The sequence below is a fragment of the Bubalus kerabau genome, chromosome X, assembly GCF_029407905.1.
Source record: "Bubalus kerabau isolate K-KA32 ecotype Philippines breed swamp buffalo chromosome X, PCC_UOA_SB_1v2, whole genome shotgun sequence".
Classification (NCBI taxonomy): Eukaryota; Metazoa; Chordata; class Mammalia; order Artiodactyla; family Bovidae; genus Bubalus; species Bubalus kerabau.
This window is the reverse complement of record NC_073647.1, coordinates 86,566,375-86,585,007: the sequence shown is the minus strand read 5'-3', so window position 1 is coordinate 86,585,007 and position 18,633 is coordinate 86,566,375. Positions and strand designations below refer to the sequence as shown.

At 36.6% G+C, this 18,633-nt stretch overlaps 1 protein-coding gene across 4 annotated transcripts in view; it reads left to right on the top strand.

The window, feature by feature from the left end:
• TENT5D (terminal nucleotidyltransferase 5D) overlaps positions 1-11,654 on the top strand; it is a 75,256-nt gene extending 63,602 nt beyond the window's left edge. For 2 of the 4 annotated variants that reach the window (XM_055563742.1, XM_055563743.1), the window contains 2 exons: positions 2,330-2,389; positions 8,845-11,654. In XM_055563742.1, coding sequence (XP_055419717.1) covers positions 8,864-10,036 — 1,173 coding nt within the window. In that variant the 5' untranslated portion in view covers positions 2,330-2,389; positions 8,845-8,863 and the 3' untranslated portion in view covers positions 10,037-11,654. Of the gene's footprint in view, positions 1-31; positions 1,148-2,329; positions 2,390-8,844 lie in introns of those variants that run through there. The other 2 variants (XR_008708111.1, XM_055563744.1) reach the window with 2 other exon arrangements.
• The last annotated feature ends 6,979 nt before the right edge of the window (positions 11,655-18,633 follow it).

Here is an 18,633-nt window from a genome sequence, read left to right as displayed (position 1 = left end):
CACCCTACATGGCTGTCTATATTTTTTCTAGCTCCAAGAGTTCATAATGAAGGAGGAGTGGCTCCAACATGCCCCACACTACAAGGCTTGTGGGATCTTAGTTCCCTGACCAGGGATTGAACCTGGGCCCTTGATGTTGAGAACCCAGAGCCCTAACCATGGGACTGCCAGTTAATTCCCAATATTTGCTTCATTGTGGTTGTCTGGAACCAAACTCAAAATATCTTTGAAGTATGCCTGTAATCTGAAATATTCTATGGAATCATCCCTATCTCTATAAAGGAATATTTGTTCTGATTTGGTGACCATTCTAAGCATTGCCTTAAGATGATATAGGTGGATATTGTAGGAATTTATAAAAAGAAATATGCATGATTACTGTGGACTCAAGGTAGTTGAGATACATAGATAATTGTTGATATGTAGTGATAACTGCAAAATACTCATGTCTTTCAAGGCAAAGTGAGTTAAAAGTGCATTAATCTTCAATCTCAGTCCTATCAATATTATGCATATTAGAAACAGACTTACTGTAATCAGGCAACTAAATCACTGAAGCTCTCTACTGTCACAGAAATCACTTTTATCCCATTTAAAGCAACTCATTTACTTTGCCTTTCACTACTTTTATTTCTTAAATTATTTTATTTTTTAATTGGAGGATAATTACAATATTGTGGTGATTTTTGCCATGCATAGACATGAATTGGCCACAGGTATATATGTGTCCTCCCATCGTGAACCCCCATCCCATCTCATTCCCCACCCTGTCCCTCTGGGTTGTCCCAGAGCACAGTCTTTGGGTGCCCTGCTTCATGCATCAAACTTGTGCTGGTCATCTGTTTTACATATGGTAATATACATGTCTCAATGCCTTTTTCTCAAATCATCTCACCCTCACCTCCTCCCACAGAGTCCAAAAGTCTGTTCTTTATATCTGTGTCTCTTTTGCTTCCCTTTCATGTAGGATCATTGTTACCATCTTTCTAAATTCCATATGCATGTGTTACTATATAGTAGTTTTGTTTCTCTTTCTGACTTACTTCACTCTGTATAATAGGCTCCAGTTTCATCCACCTCATTAGAACTGACTCAGATATTTTATTATCTCTAACTGGTATCACATGCTATGGGTTAGCACAATAATCAAGCAAAAAAAAAATGTTCTCTGCTGGGAATTTTTAAAAAATTAATTTCTATTGGAGTATAGTTCTCTTATAATGTTGTATTAATTTCTACTGTTTAGCAAAATGAATCAGCTATGCATATACAAATATCCCCTCCCTTTTGGACTTCCTTCCCATTCAGGTCACCATAGTGCATTAGAGTCCCCTGTACTATACAGTATGTTCTTATTAGTTATCTATTTATCAATGGTGTATATGTGTCAATCCAAATCTCCAAATTAAAAAAAAAAAAAAAGCCTGTTAAGATACTGATAGCTTACAGTGTTTAGTGAATGGTGCTGCCAGATTGATGGTCTCTGAAGAAGATTTAACTCTGGGACCAAAGACATGGTCTCAATCACTCAGAGCTTTTGTGTCACAGACACAACTGGCTAGTTGGGCTAGGGGCATGGTTTTCACTTCAGTCATGAGAGGTCCCGGGTTCATATCCTGGATGAGCCCCCAAGATGATAGTTTAGCATATGGTGAATGGTGGTCGGTGCCAGATTTGTGGTCTCCAAGGAAGATTTAATTCTGGGACAAAAGATGCAGTCTCAATCACTCAAGAGCCTTTGTGTAGCAGGGCTTTTATTAAAGTGAAAGTGATAGAAAAGGCTTTTGACATAGATATCAGAAGGGGGTAGAAAAAGTACCTGCCTCACTAGTTTAAGCAGAGCATTATATACTTCTATGTTAGCTGTTGAGAATAGGTAAAAGGAATGCCTCAAGGTTGTGAAAATTTTCCCCAGACCCTTTCCTGTAACATACATTCTGAGATGACATCAGCATGAGATTAGCCAGAAGGAATGGGTTAACCCAGAGCTCAAGGCTGTGGAAGTTTTACCCAGACCTTTTTTCATAACATACATTTTGAAATAACATTGGTTCAAGACTAGCCAGGGAGAGCTTGATCTGAGCAGCATGTCCCTATGTGAGAAATATTGTTTGCAACCATTAGCTCTTGGCCTAAAGAAAGCTAGTTTTTAGGCAAGATAGATTGTTGTCATAGTAACACAGAGCTTAAGCAAAACATGTCCTATGTGAATAAGGCAAAAGCATGTATGAATTTAAAAAAATGTTTGCTGCCTCCTCCTTCTTGGGGGTCCTAGACACTCTGAGACTCCCTGTCAACCTGCTCTCTCTCTCCCTGCTTTTTCTTTTAGGAGAATATTGCTGCTGAAGGGAGAGGGGCAAAGAAATCTGTCTAGAACTGCTTCCTGCTGGTGAGTGGTACTGACCCTAAATTGTTGAAGCAACATTTTCTCCTTACCCTTTGATTTAGGGTCTCTGATCTAAGAGCCCCAAGTAATAACTAGAGGAGGTAGTAGAAACTGCAGGGGGATGAACGATCATTTGTAATTTAAAAGCTTTCAAACGGTTAGAAACAAATCCCATCATACAGATACAAATGTAAGGAGCAAACAGCAAGAATAATATGATTATAATTATTATAGTCAAGATAGTTTTTCACCAAGGAGAGCTTGTAAACGAAGATTACATATGTGACCAGAGTGGAACATCAGGGGAGTCCATTTTGAAGAATGACCAGAATCTCTGTATCACCGTTATTTTGTCTAGGAAGTTGTTGTATCCTTTAGAAAGTAAAAAGGCAGACACCAAAAATCAGTAAAAGAATTATTGTAATCAGTGGTCCAAACAAGAATAAGAATCAGGTTACATTTGGTAGTAATTTTGATCCTGGTCTAGATAGAGTCAACACTTGGGTTGCCCTGTTTATAAGAATGGAACAAATCCAGTTAGAAGTAGTTCAAACGGTGACAACCTGAACTTTAACAGACAAATCTTGTTAACAATGTTAGTGTTTTTTTGAGGTATGAGAAGATGTAAGAACTTGTGCTCAAGAAAAATTGTTTTCCTGAAAATATCTGACTGTCTAAAGGTCTGTTTTGTCTGTTTTTCCCAGAGTACAGAGTGAGTGCCTAATTTCTGATTTCTACCTGAATTCCTCTCAGGGGATGTTTCCATGTTTTAATCTTTGTAAAGGCAGATAGCAGAGAAGGCAATGGCACCCCACTCCAGTACTCTTGCCTGGAAAATCCCATGGACGGAGGAGCCTGGTAGGCTGCAGTTTATGGGGTCTCTGAGAGTCAGACACGACTGAGCGCCTTCATTTTCACTTTTCACTTTCATGCATTGGAGAAGGAAATGGCAGCCCACTCTAGTGTTCTTGCCTGGAAAATCCCAGGGATGGTGGAGCCTGATGGGCTGCAGTCTATGAGGTCGCACAGAGTCGGACTCATCTGAAGCTAATAGCAGCAGCAGCAGAGGCAGATAGCAAGTGCCAGTTTTCAATCACAGAACCCCATCATGGCTATGAGTTTGACCATGGTTTGGGGACATTTTATTACCATCTTGTAGGAAGGTTCATTTCCAGGTCTGTTGAAGATTTCACTGATAGGCCACTCAGTGTGCTGTTACTGTACTAGGCCCTTTGAGTAGCAAAAGTTTCTGGACCACACCTGTCTTACTAGCCTCTTGGTCTAGGAAAATAGTCTGTCTTGTTGCTTCTTCTCATATATAGAGTCACTCTATTACAATCGTTGTCACACACTTGATAATGTAAGGGACAACACTTTCGAAACAGGCAACATTCTAAGTAAGAACTTAAGTCAAGAACTTCCATTAGGTATAACCCAGTGATATCTCCAGGTTATCTGATTTAGTTTGTTAAATGACTATAGCCTGTTGTTAATCTCCTGGTTGTAGATTTTGGAGCATCTGATCTTTATTTACAGATTGGTTACTGAGATAAGCTTTAAACTGAGAGTGTCTTTTTAATAACTTAAGTAAACCTCTTGGCAATATAACATATCAAAAGCCATATTCTAAGAAAACTTTGTTCTTTTAATAGGGAGAGGAAACCAACTTCTAGTTTGGCACTGGCTTATATTCAAGGTGAAACAATAGTTATACTTAGCCCAAGTAATAATAAAATATTTCAAAGGCAGTTTAATGTCTTAAAGTACTTATGCCATGCACAAAACTTTCTTCCACTTGTCACATACTTTTTGTATACTTGCTACAAACCTTTTTTACACTTTCTGAATTCATCATTTTATTTTCCCATTCAGAGAACAATCACCTATAAGTCAGACTTAACTTCCTTTTCCTTTAATAGAATGTAATTCCATCCCTTATGTCTGTTTATTAAAAACATACATCTTATTTTCCTTCAGCAACTATGACAAATTAACCTCAGCAGTATTATCCAAAGACGAAGACCACTGAGACATATATAAATCTGGACCAACAGAGAGCTCAGTTTTTCACTTGAGATTTAAAATGTCTCTTTGTCCTTTTTTTCCCCTTGGCTTGAAGTTCTGCTAATTTGCTCACAGCTGAAGTTTCAGACAGGGTGGCCTGAATCTCTCAAGGACATGGAAAGTTAACTTCAGGATTTTTCTAGGCACGTTTTTGCTTCTCAGACAGGATCATAGTTCCACAAAAAAAAAAAAAAAATGTATTTTAACAAGCTAGTTTTTTCCTAATTGTACATGTAAAAGGAACCAGTTTTGCAGTTTTAAAAAGATTTTATTTTAATCAATTTTCACTGGATTCTAAAGAATATCATGGCCATCCAGTGTCAAAAATGTCATCTCTCCTTCATAGCTAAAATTTAAACCAAATTGGCTCTGATGACAGGGGCAGACTGACTGATAAGATGTTGTTCCAGCAGGGATTGTCTCTCTGGGGAGATGAGGTCTTCTCTTAAATCAAAGAATGCCTGTATATAAGGGACTTTTTAGGCTCTGGGGATCAAACTTATCCCAGTTTTTGAAGATGCAGTCTAAAGGGGTAGTACTGGAACTATATGAAGCTCCCATCTATAAGAGAGAAAAATCAGCATCCAGCACTTTTGTTTCTCTACCAGAGGCATCCTTCCCTGCTCTAGATGGGGAAGAGGTAGACTCTCCACCAAAAGCTTCCTCTTTCTGACCATCTGGTTGGACTTCATCTACCTTACTGACAGGTGCATTGTTTGTTTCATCTGGCCCTCCTCGTTCTACCACTGAGCAGGGGTGGAGATGTGCCAGGGGTAGACCCTGCAGCATCCCAAAATGTATGTTTATGTCCACCCTTACTCTTTCCACAAATTGGGGGGGGGTGGGTGGGTGGAGATGCACCCAGGGGTGGACCTGGTGGCATCCCAAACTGTCTTAGTTGTCCACCTTCCTCGTCTCACAAGCAAGGATGGGTGGAGATGCACCAGGGGTGGACCTGGGAGCACCCCAAATTGATGTCCAGTCCTTTATCATCAAGATCTTTATTTGATTTCCCCTGATGCCACCTGGGGTGTTACAGAGTAGCCTTTTGGTGTGCTTTCCATGTACCCAAATCTTGGATTCCATGATTTGTATTCTCAGAAATCTCATGTTTGCTAGCATTGCCTCTATCCATATAGTCCAGAGGCATGAGCATGACAAGGACTCATCTCTGGGTTTCTGGGATCTCATGCAGGCTGCCGGGAGAGTGATTTCTTGCCAAGGAGATGTTCCTAGAGCTAGAGCTCCACCTAGCTCCCTAATGTGTTCCTGCCTGCAGTTTATAAGAAAACAGCTGAGATGTAACTTTTGATCTCTAATAAGGTTAGGTACTATAGTACTAGCAAAACTTGAGATGGGGGTCTAGCTAGAAGAACACAACAGCATGGATTGAAAAATTCTCCAAAAATCTACAATCTGGCATACAAGGTTAGTAGCTTCAATTCCCTCAAGGTTAGTAGCTTCAATTCGCTAAGCAGTTATGAAATGGTCAAAGAGCCCAGGAAAAGTTGACCAGGAAAGGAAAGTTCAGACGATACGCTCATCCATTTTTTGCTGCTCCCCTCATGGGGACAAAGGACACCTCTTGACATTGGCAGGATTGTATAAACCCCATGTCAGAATCCCCCTTCGGGGCTGCCTTAAGCAATATGAGGCACATCCATGGAACCGCAGAGCCAGACACAGCTATCACTCTGTGCTTGGTTGTACATCTCAGGCTCAGGGCATTCACACAAACAGGACACCTTAGTGTTACTAAACTGGAGGTTTTACAGTAAAAGAGCACTGGTTTCCTGTCTGGGCTGTAACACATTGTTTATTTTTTGTTGGTTTTATTTACATATAAAGGTCCTGGAAACTTTTTTATGGAAACAAATTTGATAACTTCAGTAATGTCAGTATAGCAATGTAAATGATCTTTATTTTCAGATTGTTAGTGATTAGAAGTAGGGATTAAATGAAGATTGTAAGTGTGGGGTTAGGCCATTGATTTATTTTTCCTTTTTGACACATTACATGGCTTGTGGGATCTTAGGTCCCTGACCAAGGACTGAACCCAGGCCTTAAGCAGTGAGAGTACGTAATCATAACCAGTGGGTCGCCAGGCAGTTCCCTCGGACATTGAGTTTTTTAACTTTTACCTAATATTTAACAGGAAATTTGCCATTCCATAAAGAAAATTTTCCATTTGCAAAATAAATTTGCATTTAAAAAAGGATTTGGGGAACGTATAGCACACAAGGGTTCCCTGTCCTTCACTATCTTGAAGTTTTCTCAAACTCATGTCCATTGAGTTGGTGATGCCATCCAACCATCTCATCCTCTGTCACCTCCTTCTAATCCTGCCCTCAATCTTTCCCAGCACCAGTGAGTCATTTCTTCAAATCAATTAGCCCAAGTATTGTAGCTTCAGCTTCAGCATCAGTACTTCCAATGAATATTCAGGGTTGATTTCCTTTAGGATTAACTGGGTTGATCTCCTTACAGTCCACAGGGACGCTCAAGAGTCTTCTCCAGCACCACAATTTGAAAGCATCATTTCTTTGGTGCTCAGCCTTCTTTATGGTCCAACTCTCACATCCGTCCATGACTACTGGAAAAAACATAGCTTTGACTATGTGGACCTTTGCTGGCAAAGTAATGTCTCTGTTTTTTAATATACTGTCTAGGTTTGCCATAGCTTTTCTTCCAAGGAGCAAGCATCTTTTAATTTCATGGCTGCAGTCACCATCCACAATGATTTTGGAGCCCAAGAAAATAAAGTCTGCCCCTGTTTCCATTTTTCCTCCCTCTATTTGCCATGAAGTAATGGGACCAGATGCCATCATCTTAGTTTTTTGAATGTTGACTTTTAAGCCTGCTTTTTCACTTTCCTCTTTCACTCTCATCAAGAGGCTCTTAAGTTCCTCTTCAATTTCTGCCATTAAAGTGGTGTCATCTGCATATCTGAGGTTGTTGATATTTCTCCTGGCAGTCTTGACTCCAGCTTGTGATTCAAACAGCCCAGCATTTTGCATGATGTACTCTGGATATAGTTAAATAAGCAGGGTGACAATATATAACTTTGACATATTCCTTTCCCAATTTTGAACCAGTCCATTTTACATATACAGTTCTAACTGGTGCTTCTTGACCTGCATACAGGTTTCTCAGGAGACAGGTAAGGTGGTCTGGTATTCCCATCTCTTTAAGAATTATCCACAGTTTATTGTGATCCATACAGTCAAAGGCTTTAGTGTAGTCAATGATTCAGTAGATTTGAAATAAGATGATTCTATTTGCTATAGTTCTACTGGGGAAATGCACAACATAAAAGGCTAAATATTTAAACTCTGTTCTAACAGCTCCCTAGTTAAGCCAAGTATGAATACTGTCTATATAAATCTGTCTTAAGCTCTGTGTAATTTTTATTTCTGGAATTCTGGAAAGAATGCCTAAACCCAAATCTATGTCTCTAATGAACTTCATTTACTAGGTTTATTGTTTAAATAGCTTTAAGAAAGTATTTGAAGATCCATGTAATAACTATAAATGTACCCAATTAGATCATAATATAATTAAATTTAGTTATATTTATAATGTCTATAATTTTAACTTCCTAATATTTCCCCAAGTATAAAATTTTCTAAGCATGTCATATTATAAATCTGCAGAAATCAAAATTAGGAATCTTATGCTTTTGTATATAATTGTTCTCATTTTGGGGACAAATGTAGTAGTAGAATTTCTTTTTTAATGACATTCTTTATTTTCTTCAACCAGCATTTCTTTAACAACTACCAGGAACATAGAAGAGGTTTTGCATTAGGTACTCTCCTTACCCTCAAGCAATTCAAGGAGTTCATACTGTAATAATGGACTTCAGTAATTTTCTTAAAAATGAGAGTAACAATATATATATGAAACAATAATAGAATGATGCTTTTGGATTAAAGATGCTATATATTGCTTTTAAATAGTATGCTGTTCAATCAGTTGTGTCTAACATACACAGACATGCTATCTGATCTCACTTTAAATTCATGACAGTTAACCTCTATTATATACCATGGTTGTCTTGTGAACAACATTTATACCACCAAAGATACTCATTATAGTGTTTATAAAGAAAGATTGAGAAAGCCCACAATTTCACATCAAAAATAATTACAACTCTAACACATCCGTGAGAATGTTTGTTTACATGAACCAATCAATCTAACAATTTTGACACAATCATAGTGGTCTTTATTTCACTTATATATTTGAACACAGTTAGATGCACTGATAATTTACTGTCTAGTATTAGTTTTATTTATGTTTAAGGTAAGTCTATACTTGACTTTTCATATGCTTTAGCTAAACGCTGATTTCAAGATGCTAAATTTCTTCTCAATATTTTGTTTACTTTCTAGTTGATCTACTGACCTCATAATGTCTGAAATCAGATTCAGCAATCTCACTTGGGATCAAGTTATAACACTGGATAAAGTGTTAGATGAAGTAATTCCAGTTCATGGAAGGGGAAATTTCCCCACATTGGCAGTAAAACCAAAAGATATTATTCATGTTGTGAAAGATCAACTGATAGAGCAAGGAATTATTGTTAAAGATACTCGATTGAATGGTTCCACAGCAAGTTACATACTTGCAAGCCACAATGGAATCAGCTATAAGGATCTGGATGTCATTTTTGGTGTTGAACTACCAAGTGATCAAGAATTTCAGGTTGTTAAGGATGTAGTTCTAGGTTGTCTATTCGACTTTTTACCAAAAGGTGTAAAAAAGGATAAGATCACCCTGAATACCATGAAAGAGGCTTATGTGCAGAAGATGGTTAAAGTTTGCAATAAGCATGATCGTTGGAGTCTCATCTCTCTGTCAAATAACACTGGGAAGAATGTCGAGCTAAAATTTGTTAATTCACTCAGACGACAATTTGAATTTAGTGTAGATTCCTTTCAAATTGTCTTGGATCCCATGTTAGATTTCTATAGTGACAAAAATGGTAACCTAACCAATGAATGCTATCCTGTTGTGGTAGCTGAAAGCATGTATGGAGATTTCCAAGAAGCAATGACACATTTACAGTACAAGCTTATATCTACCAGAAAACCTGAAGAAATTAGAGGTGGTGGCCTTCTGAAATACAGCAACTTGCTGGTTCGTGACTTTAAACCAGCTTGTGAAGCAGAAATCAAGACCCTGCAACGTTATATGTGTTCTAGATTCTTCATTGATTTTCCTGATGTAGCAGAACAGCAAAAGAAGATTGAATCATACCTCCGCAACCATTTCATAGGTGAAGAAAAGAACAAGTATGACTACCTCATGACCTTGCATGGAGTCGTGAATGAGAGCACGGTTTGCCTCATGGGACTTGAAAGAAGGCAGACCCTCAATATGATTGCCCTTATGGCTTTAAAAGTACTTGGAGAACAGAATATCCTACCTAATACAGACAACGTAACTTGCTTTTATCAGCCTGCTCCATACTTTGTTGCTGAAGGAGGGTATCCTACTTATTATGTAACATCTGGGCCACCACCTATATTCTTTCAGCCATACCACCCACTGCACTTTCATGTGCCAAATGGTATGATTTAAACACACACACACACAATAGAAACTTTGCTTTAATTAAACACCTTCTAAAAGCAAGTTTCCAAATTTATGCAGTTACCAACTATTTTATAATTCATAGCTTAAACCATCATAGTAAATACAGTATCATCTATGAACTGACCTTTTTAAATGATCTTCAAATGTTACTGATTAGCTATAACAACTTTCAAATATTGTGGACCACTTAAAATGATTTTCAAATCTGACTGACTACTTATAACTCAAATTTACTATGACAAATACATTAGAGATGACTGAATATTTGATTAAAATATAAAAGAACAGGCTCATGTTTTGAAATCCAGAGGTACAGAAAAGGCCAGTGCCAACAATTCTGTATTCAGTCAGTTCCTTTGCTACCTTTACTTCATTTCTTTTTCTAGTGAATAGTACCATCAGTGAATTTTCAATGCCTAACAAAAATGCCTAATTTCAAAGACAACAGATTCAGAAGACATTAAAATCCTAGACTTTGCAAGCATATATTTTGTTTCCTAATTGATTTAGATACAAACTCTTAATACAGTTTTAAGGAACACTGAAAAAAATGATTCTGGAAAACACTGGACATTAGTAATTTATCAACTAACAAGTTGATTTGTGGATCTGAAGAATAATACACCAAGCTGGACAGCCAATACTGTGACCATTTATACAGATTTCTTCATTTTTTTCCCCCAAACAGTTGAAAAGAATGAAAATGACCAACTTTGAATGTGGGAAGTTTTCTATTATCCTCTGGTTAAAAAAAAAAAAAAAAAAAAAAAAAGACTCTAAATGTCAAAAAGCAAAAAGCTGACAGAGGATTTTATCCATGGCATTTACCATTTTTATGACCTATATGACCAATGTCTTAATATGTGGAGATTTTAATGTTAATAAGTAAGTGAATATATTTTCATTATTACTCACCAAAGCTTTTTTCCATCTTGCCCTTACCAAAGATGTTTCTAGCATGACACTCAAGTGCCTCCTCATGTGAAATTTTGCATAGTGCTGGAATTTATTTAACAATTTTATATGTTCATCAAGTATCTGAATATCTACTCACTATATCACATATTCTGCTAGCAATATGCCTATGGGAATAAAGCAATATTTTCTTCCTATAATGAAGAAAAGGATCCATGACCAATATTACCTGGGATGACAGGAGGACCTATCCTGAATGAATATGAATAAGGCCCTCAGATAACTTCACTATTTTTACTTGCTTCTGAATTTTTATTAGTTTCCATCTCAGTTTTCATTGGCCATTACAAGTTTTTCCATCACAGCATGATCCAACAGGCATAGTCTGAGAATTTGTCACTTAAATGACTGTCCTCAATCCATCTTCTCTGTATTACATTACCGGACTCAAGAAGTACACCTAAGATGGCATTTTCAAATGACCAATATTTATGAGATTTTTTTTTTACCACAGTACCTTTGGCTATTAGTATATTTTTAAAGAGTTATATTATTCATATATATGAATATGAATATATATAAATACTATATATGTATCTCACAAGCATGAAGCTTTAAAACATTGTATGTATTCAATTCCTTGCTTGGGACAAATAAAGAATTTACAAATGCTATATTAAAAAGAAAATTCAGTAGTCTATTGGCGGCATAATGTATTGGCTAAAAATGACTGATCTTTCTGTCTTAATATACACTTTAGTTTTCAGTTAATGAGAGTGCTTGTGTGTAAAACTGACGAATTATATGCTATATTAACAGTACCCCCCCAAAAAAAATTACAAGATGTATGCTGCTGCTAAGTCACTTCAGTCGTGTCCGACTCTATGCAACCCCATAGACAGCAGCCCACTAGGCTCACCTGTCCCTGGGGTTCTCCAGGCGAGAACACGGGAGTGGGTTGTCATTTCCTTCTCCAATGCAGGAAAGTGAAAAGTGAAAGTGAAGCCGCTCAGTCGTCTCCGACTCCTAGCGACCCCATGGACTGCAGCCTACCAGGCTTCTCTCTCCATGGGATTTTCCAGGCAAGAGTACTGGAGTGGGGTGCCATTGCCTTCTCCAACAAGATGTATAGGAAAAGTATTTAAGAATAAAATAACTATGATAGTGATGAGTCACGGGTAAAGGTTCAGTATATTCCAGAGTAACATTTTATGATGAATAACAGAATTTTGAAGCTATTTGGAAGCACATCTTATCACCCATGTGCTTCCTTAACTTCCTTTGGTCCTACTGAGTTTAAACTCCTTCCCTAAAAAGTGAATTCCCTGTGATATTCTCCTAAAGCTTTAAATACTGCTGGAAGAATGACCTGAGAGCTGCATGTTTCCTCCTAATGTGTCAAGCATGCATTTCCATTATAGCAGAAAAGCTTCAGAATTGGCATTTTTAAAGCTCAAATTTTTTCTTGAGAGGGAACCCATATTTGTTGAAGGAAATGGTATCACTAAAGAGAAAGCTACAGCTTTATCTCTCATGGTTTTCTTTATAGATACCATCATCAAGCTATGTTGTGTTCTTTGCTCCCAACTGAGCAGAAAATATATATATTTTAATTAGCATATGAGCATCTCTCCAAGATAAGGCTAGTTGCCTTGAAAAGCAGTTTTATCTCATTCTGTTTATTAGGATAATAAATGGAAAAGCTTTTTATAAAGAAATTAATGCCAGCTTCATGGCCTAAAGGAATTAATAGAAGTTATTTTAAATATAACTCTATAGCATGTCATCCCATTACAAGAGAGAAATGGTGTTGTCTTTTCCTATTTAATTTTACACAAATTCAAGGCTGAGTCTTGGCTCAGAAGTTTTGTATTGTTTTGGTTTTTTTTTTCCCTTCAGAATACTAACCAGAACCAGAAAAAGAAAGCTTTCTGATATACTTCCAGTATCCATATCAGTGGGACACATTTGGTGTCAGTTATTGGTACATATTTTTGAAACTAAAATATTCTTGCATTTCACAAATATTCTCATGAAGCTCTACTAGTATTTGTAACTTTTTAAATTCAGAGATATTCTAATGGTGACTGATGTCCAGTTTAGTCGAAGAAAACTTAAAGAAAGATTAATTATGAGAGCCCAGCAAAGTAAAAGAATATCAGAGCTAGAAAAGTTGTGAATTTCTTTAAGAAATTGGGGAAACTCCTGGACCCAAATACGATTTTTTAATATTATCTTAGAAAGGCTCTGTTAAAGTGCATCCAAACTAAAGAGATTTTAAAATTTGTCTTTAGCCACATTTTAGTTTTAGCCATTGATAAAGATATCAATATGCAAAATGCCTGAGATCTAATTAAAATTCCTTTCATTCCATGGATCTATTAACTGAAAATATTCATCCAAGTTATGATATATAATGAGAAGATTTTTTAAGTTTAAAATTTATAATTCTTTTCAAAATTATATCAATATATGCATATAGCAATTCCATTTATTGAGGATTTTTTAAAAATAATTAACTGTAAATTAACAGTAAAATAGGATTGGAAGATATGTGGGACTACAATTTGGTAAATATTCTTATGAATATTGGCAAGGCATATGAATTGTGGCAAGGCATAAAACCCAACATTTTAACCTGCTTGGCAATTCAATTTCTTCACCATTATAGAAGAAATAATGTTTTGAGTTTTGCTGTCATTTTAGGAGTTATATTTTATATGTTATAATGATAGAATTTAGGTAATAAATATTGGAAATTGTATTTCCAATCCACTGCTTCATTTATTAACATATTTTCAGCAAGTGTAGTTTGTTGTAATGGCAGCTAAGTACTTAAGGGAACAGTTTTACTTGAATTTTTTAACTTTGAGCAGAAATATACTATTTTGAATATATGCTCTCTGGAAACCAACTTAACAATGCATCAGGTGATCTTTAAACTCTATACATTGTACTTTTTGTTTTGTTTTGCTTTAATATGGAGAAATGCAAGGCTATTTTTCACACAATTGTGTCTGCATTGATTATATTAATGTTTGAAACAGCAACAGAAACCCCTATTTATTTAGATTTAGCCCTTAAAGAGCAACTGAAAATTTATATATTATTTTGTTGTACATGTTATTACCTTTCAAAAAAAAATAAAACAAACTTTCTATTCTAGAAAATGAATACCATATTGATATACCTCTCAGTGCTTTATGGCCAAGATGTTAACCCCTGTAAATGCATAAGTGACTTTTCCAAGAGAAAAATGTCTTGAGAGGGCCCTCTTGACAAAATTATCTTATGACTCCAAGTCAAAAGTGATGGATTGATTAACCCTGTTAAATCAAATTCAAATACTTTCATGATGATTTATGAAATTTTACATTTTATACATTCTAGACTGGTAATAGAATTTGACCCATTCTTCAAAATTCTAAAAAGTAGTCCATTTTCCTTATAAAGTATAACAAGTCACACTGGTCCTTCAGCTCAACAAGAGAACCTAAAATAGAATCTTGTTTTAGCATTGGTGCAGCTTTGGAGATATCAGTGGGGTAGATGAGTCACCATGAAAATGACAGTAGAGAGTGGTATGTGGTTCAAGTGCATGTGTGCTAAGTTGCTTCAGTCATGACTGACTCTTTGTGACCCTATGGCCTGCAGCCTGCCAGGCTCCTCTCTCCATGGGATTCTCCAGGCAAGAATACTGGAGTAGATTGCCATGCCCTCCTCCAGATATGATGGTTCACACTACTATCTTATTCAGCAATTTCATTTTATCATCAGTTCAGTTCAGTCCAGTTCAGTCACTCAGTCGTGTCTGACTCTTTGCGACCCCATTAATCGCAGCATGCCAGGCCTCCCTGTCCATCACCAACTCCTGGAGTTCACTCAGACTCACGTCCATCGAGACAGTGATGCCATCCAGCCATCTCATCCTCTGTTGTCCCCTTCTCCTCCTGCCCCCAATCCCTCCCAGCATCAGAGTCTTTTCCAATGAGTCAACTCTTCGCATGAGGTGGCCAAAGTACTGGAGTTTCAGCTTTAGCATCATTCCTTCCAAAGAAATCCCAGGGCTGATCTCCTTCAGAATGGACTGGTTGGATCTTCTTGCAGTCCAAGGGACTCTCAAGAGTCTTCTCCAACACCACAATTCAAAAGCACCAATTCTTTGGCACTCAGCTTTCTTCACAGTCCAACTCTCACATCCATATATGACCACAGGAAAAACCATAGCCTTGACTAGATGAACCTTTGTTGGCAAAGTAATGTCTCTGCTTTTGAATATGCTATCTAGGTTGGTCCTAACTTTCCTTCCAAGGAGTAAGCGTCTTTCATTTTATCATAGGACAATATTTTTAAAAAGCACGTCTCTGTATAGAATGTGACTTCAATCCCAAATTAAAAAATAATAAAGATATTATAACATCTTCAGCTATAAAAAAAGAATTCTATACATATGTAGTGTGTGTGTGTGTGTGTGAATCACTCAGTTGTGTCAGACTCTTTGTGACCCCCATGGATTGTAGTCCGTGAAGCTCCTCTGTCCACAGGATTTCTCAAGCAAGAATACTGGAGTGGATTGTCATTCCCTTTTCCAGGGGATCTTCCCAACCCAAGAATTGAACCTGGGTCTCCTGCATTGCAGGCAGATTCTTTACTGGCTTAACCACCAGGGGTAGTAGTCACTTCTAAAATGATTCTTTAAAATAAAAACTGGTATTAGATAGCCATTGACATTTAAAATTTGTTTTAAAAAAATGTTACCAGTGTTCACCTTCCTCCAATAAAATTCGGTAGTCAACCCAAACATATTATGGATATTTGAATAAAAAAGATTGAAAATAATGATTTTTACACCTTACACGTGACCTCCTCGAACAAAATAATTTCTAAAAAAGTTATTTTCTTTATGGTTTCCTTTCTAGGGTAGCTTTGGGGAACTTATTAATTACATGCCTTCAAAAAGCAATGATTGCTCAGGCAATGAACACCAAATAATTAATGTCTCATTGCAGCTCCTCCAGATTTATTATCAAGTAAAATGCTTTTGGTCAGTGTCAGCAGGTAAAAGTGTAAATAGTTTTTAAGGTGAAAAATCTGCTGCTTTTAAAAGCACCTAAATACATTTTAAAAATAAAAGACATCATCTTATTCTAGGCAAATAATATATATACTGAAATAGAAACCATGCCAGGGAGGTTATCTGCTTTAGAAATGTACAAAACTATATTTAATATGTTGTAATAGACATATGAAATTCAGTAACTGTTCAGTCAAGAAGAGTATTTCTCTCTGTGTAAGGGATATGCAAATAGTAGTCCTGACAGTTTTTAAAAAGGGGGCTCATTTCCTGATGAGCAAATTTTTAATTCCTGAAGTTTTTCTTCTACCTTTTCCTCGTTTACTAAAACGGCACCCTTCTGAACTCATAGTAATAAGATGCAAAAAAAATTAAGTCTAGGGGGAATTTATTACTGTTTACATTACCAAAAGATAAAATGACACAACTTCAAGTTTAGCTCTGTTGACTCAGATATGATTGTGATGGTAGATGGTCACATTCTAGAGAATAAGATTTTCATAAGTGCTTTATGGGGAATCCAATTTTAAGATTTCTCATTCTTCAAGATGTCTCTTAACTAGAATATATTAACAATATTTTGACTCAAAGGCCATGATTCTAGAGATAAACATTGACTTTTCAGTTCTTTAAGAATCCAGGATTTCCAAGCAACTGTGTATGGAGAAATCACTTACCTGGCTTACTATATCATTCAGAGTTGAGACTGGAATAAATTATAAACTTTTTTTAGTAATAGTCAATATTATTTTAGTCAATAATAGTCAATATTATTTTAAAAATTGTTATGTGCTCCTGTATAATTACTGGGAATTTTTTAAAGTTAGATAAGTTGCATTGTAATTAGTACATATAAAAATTTTGTCAAACCAAACTTTTAAAATCAAAATCCACACATCAATTTAGATTTAATGCATAAAATTATATTTTAAAGTATACAAATTTTTTAAAACCTATAGAATTAATGCTATGTTGGAACTTCATTAATTATAATGCAGTATCATGTTTCTTTAAAAAATTAATATATTTCATGTATTTCACTCAGAAATCTTAACCATTTTCCAATAAATATTGGAAATAATGTTGGATTATCTTAATCTCCCAGATCTCAACCCATTATAATTTGATAATATTGTCCTATGACTATCTTTTCCAATTTATCTTTACATTCCCAGTTTACAAATGATCTGCTGCTAGGTCACTTCAATCCTGTCCAACTCTGTGTGACCCCATAGATGGCAGCCCAACAGGCTCCCCCATCCCTGGGATTCTCCAGGCAAGAACACTGGAGTGGGTTGCCATTTCCTTCTCCAATGCATGAAAAAGAAAAGTGAAAGTGAAGTCACTCAGTCATGTCTGACCCTCAGCAACCCCATGGACTGCAGCCTTCCAGGCTCCTCTGTCCATGGGATTTTCCAGGCAAGAGTACTGGAATGGGGTGCCATTGCCTTGTCTGAATGATATGCTAAAACATAGCAAATTCTTACTTACTCTTCAAATAAATGTATCCTGCCATTTTAAAACAAATCCCGTATATCTACTTTATTATATAAATCTAATTTAATCCATACAGTGCTACTAGATTTAATTGAAAAGTAGAATTCCCTTTGACAGTTTGTGGCTAATTGTTTCATCTCACATCGTTCCTATTTAGACTGAGTAAAACTGTTATTAGTAACTTTCTTCTAGTTTGAAAGGCATGAGAAAATAGAAAACTTTTTCTATAACATTCTTCTGGATATTAAATGAGTGTGTCAACCTACAATAAAAAAAATTAAGTAATCACCCAGGTAATTAAGATAAGAAACATGTAATTAAGTAATAAACAGGGAAGAATGAACCTAAATTATTTTTGATCCAAGTTATTAATAACTGCATTTGTCTCATATAGACCAGATGAAAAGTAACTATTGGATATGAAAAAAATCCTGAAATCTATTACCTGGTGTAAAACAATTCATGCAACAAAGAACATATTAAAATCAGAAGAAGGGGGGCGGTCCTAAGATGGCAGAGGAATAGGACTGGGAGACCACTTTCTCCCCCACAAGTTCATCAAAAGAACATTTAAATGCTGAGTAAATTCCGCAAAACAACTTCTGAATGATGTCAGAGGACATCAGGCACACAGAAAAGCAGCCCAGTGTCTTTGAAAGGAGGTAGGAAAAAATAGAAAAGACAAAGAGACAAAAGAGATAGGGATGGAGCTCCATCCTGGGAAGGGAGTCTTAAAAAGAGAGAAGTTTCCAAACACCAGGAAACACTCTCACTGCCGAATCTGTGGTGAGCCTTGGAACCACAGAGGGCAACATAACTGGGAGGAAAAATAAATAATTAAAACCCACAGATTACAAGCCCAACAGTAACTCCCCCAATGGAGAAGCAATGCAGATGCCTGCACCAGCCTCTAGCAAGCAGGGGCCGGGCAGGGAGGTGCAGGCTGCATTGCTTAGAGTAAAGACCAGGCCTGAATGCCCTGAGGGCAATCTGAGGGAACTAACTTGGGCAAGCAAACCAGGCTGTGGGACAGCTACCACGCGAAAAGCCCTAACCTAAGACACCTCCAGGCTCGCTCACAGAACAAAGGGCTGTT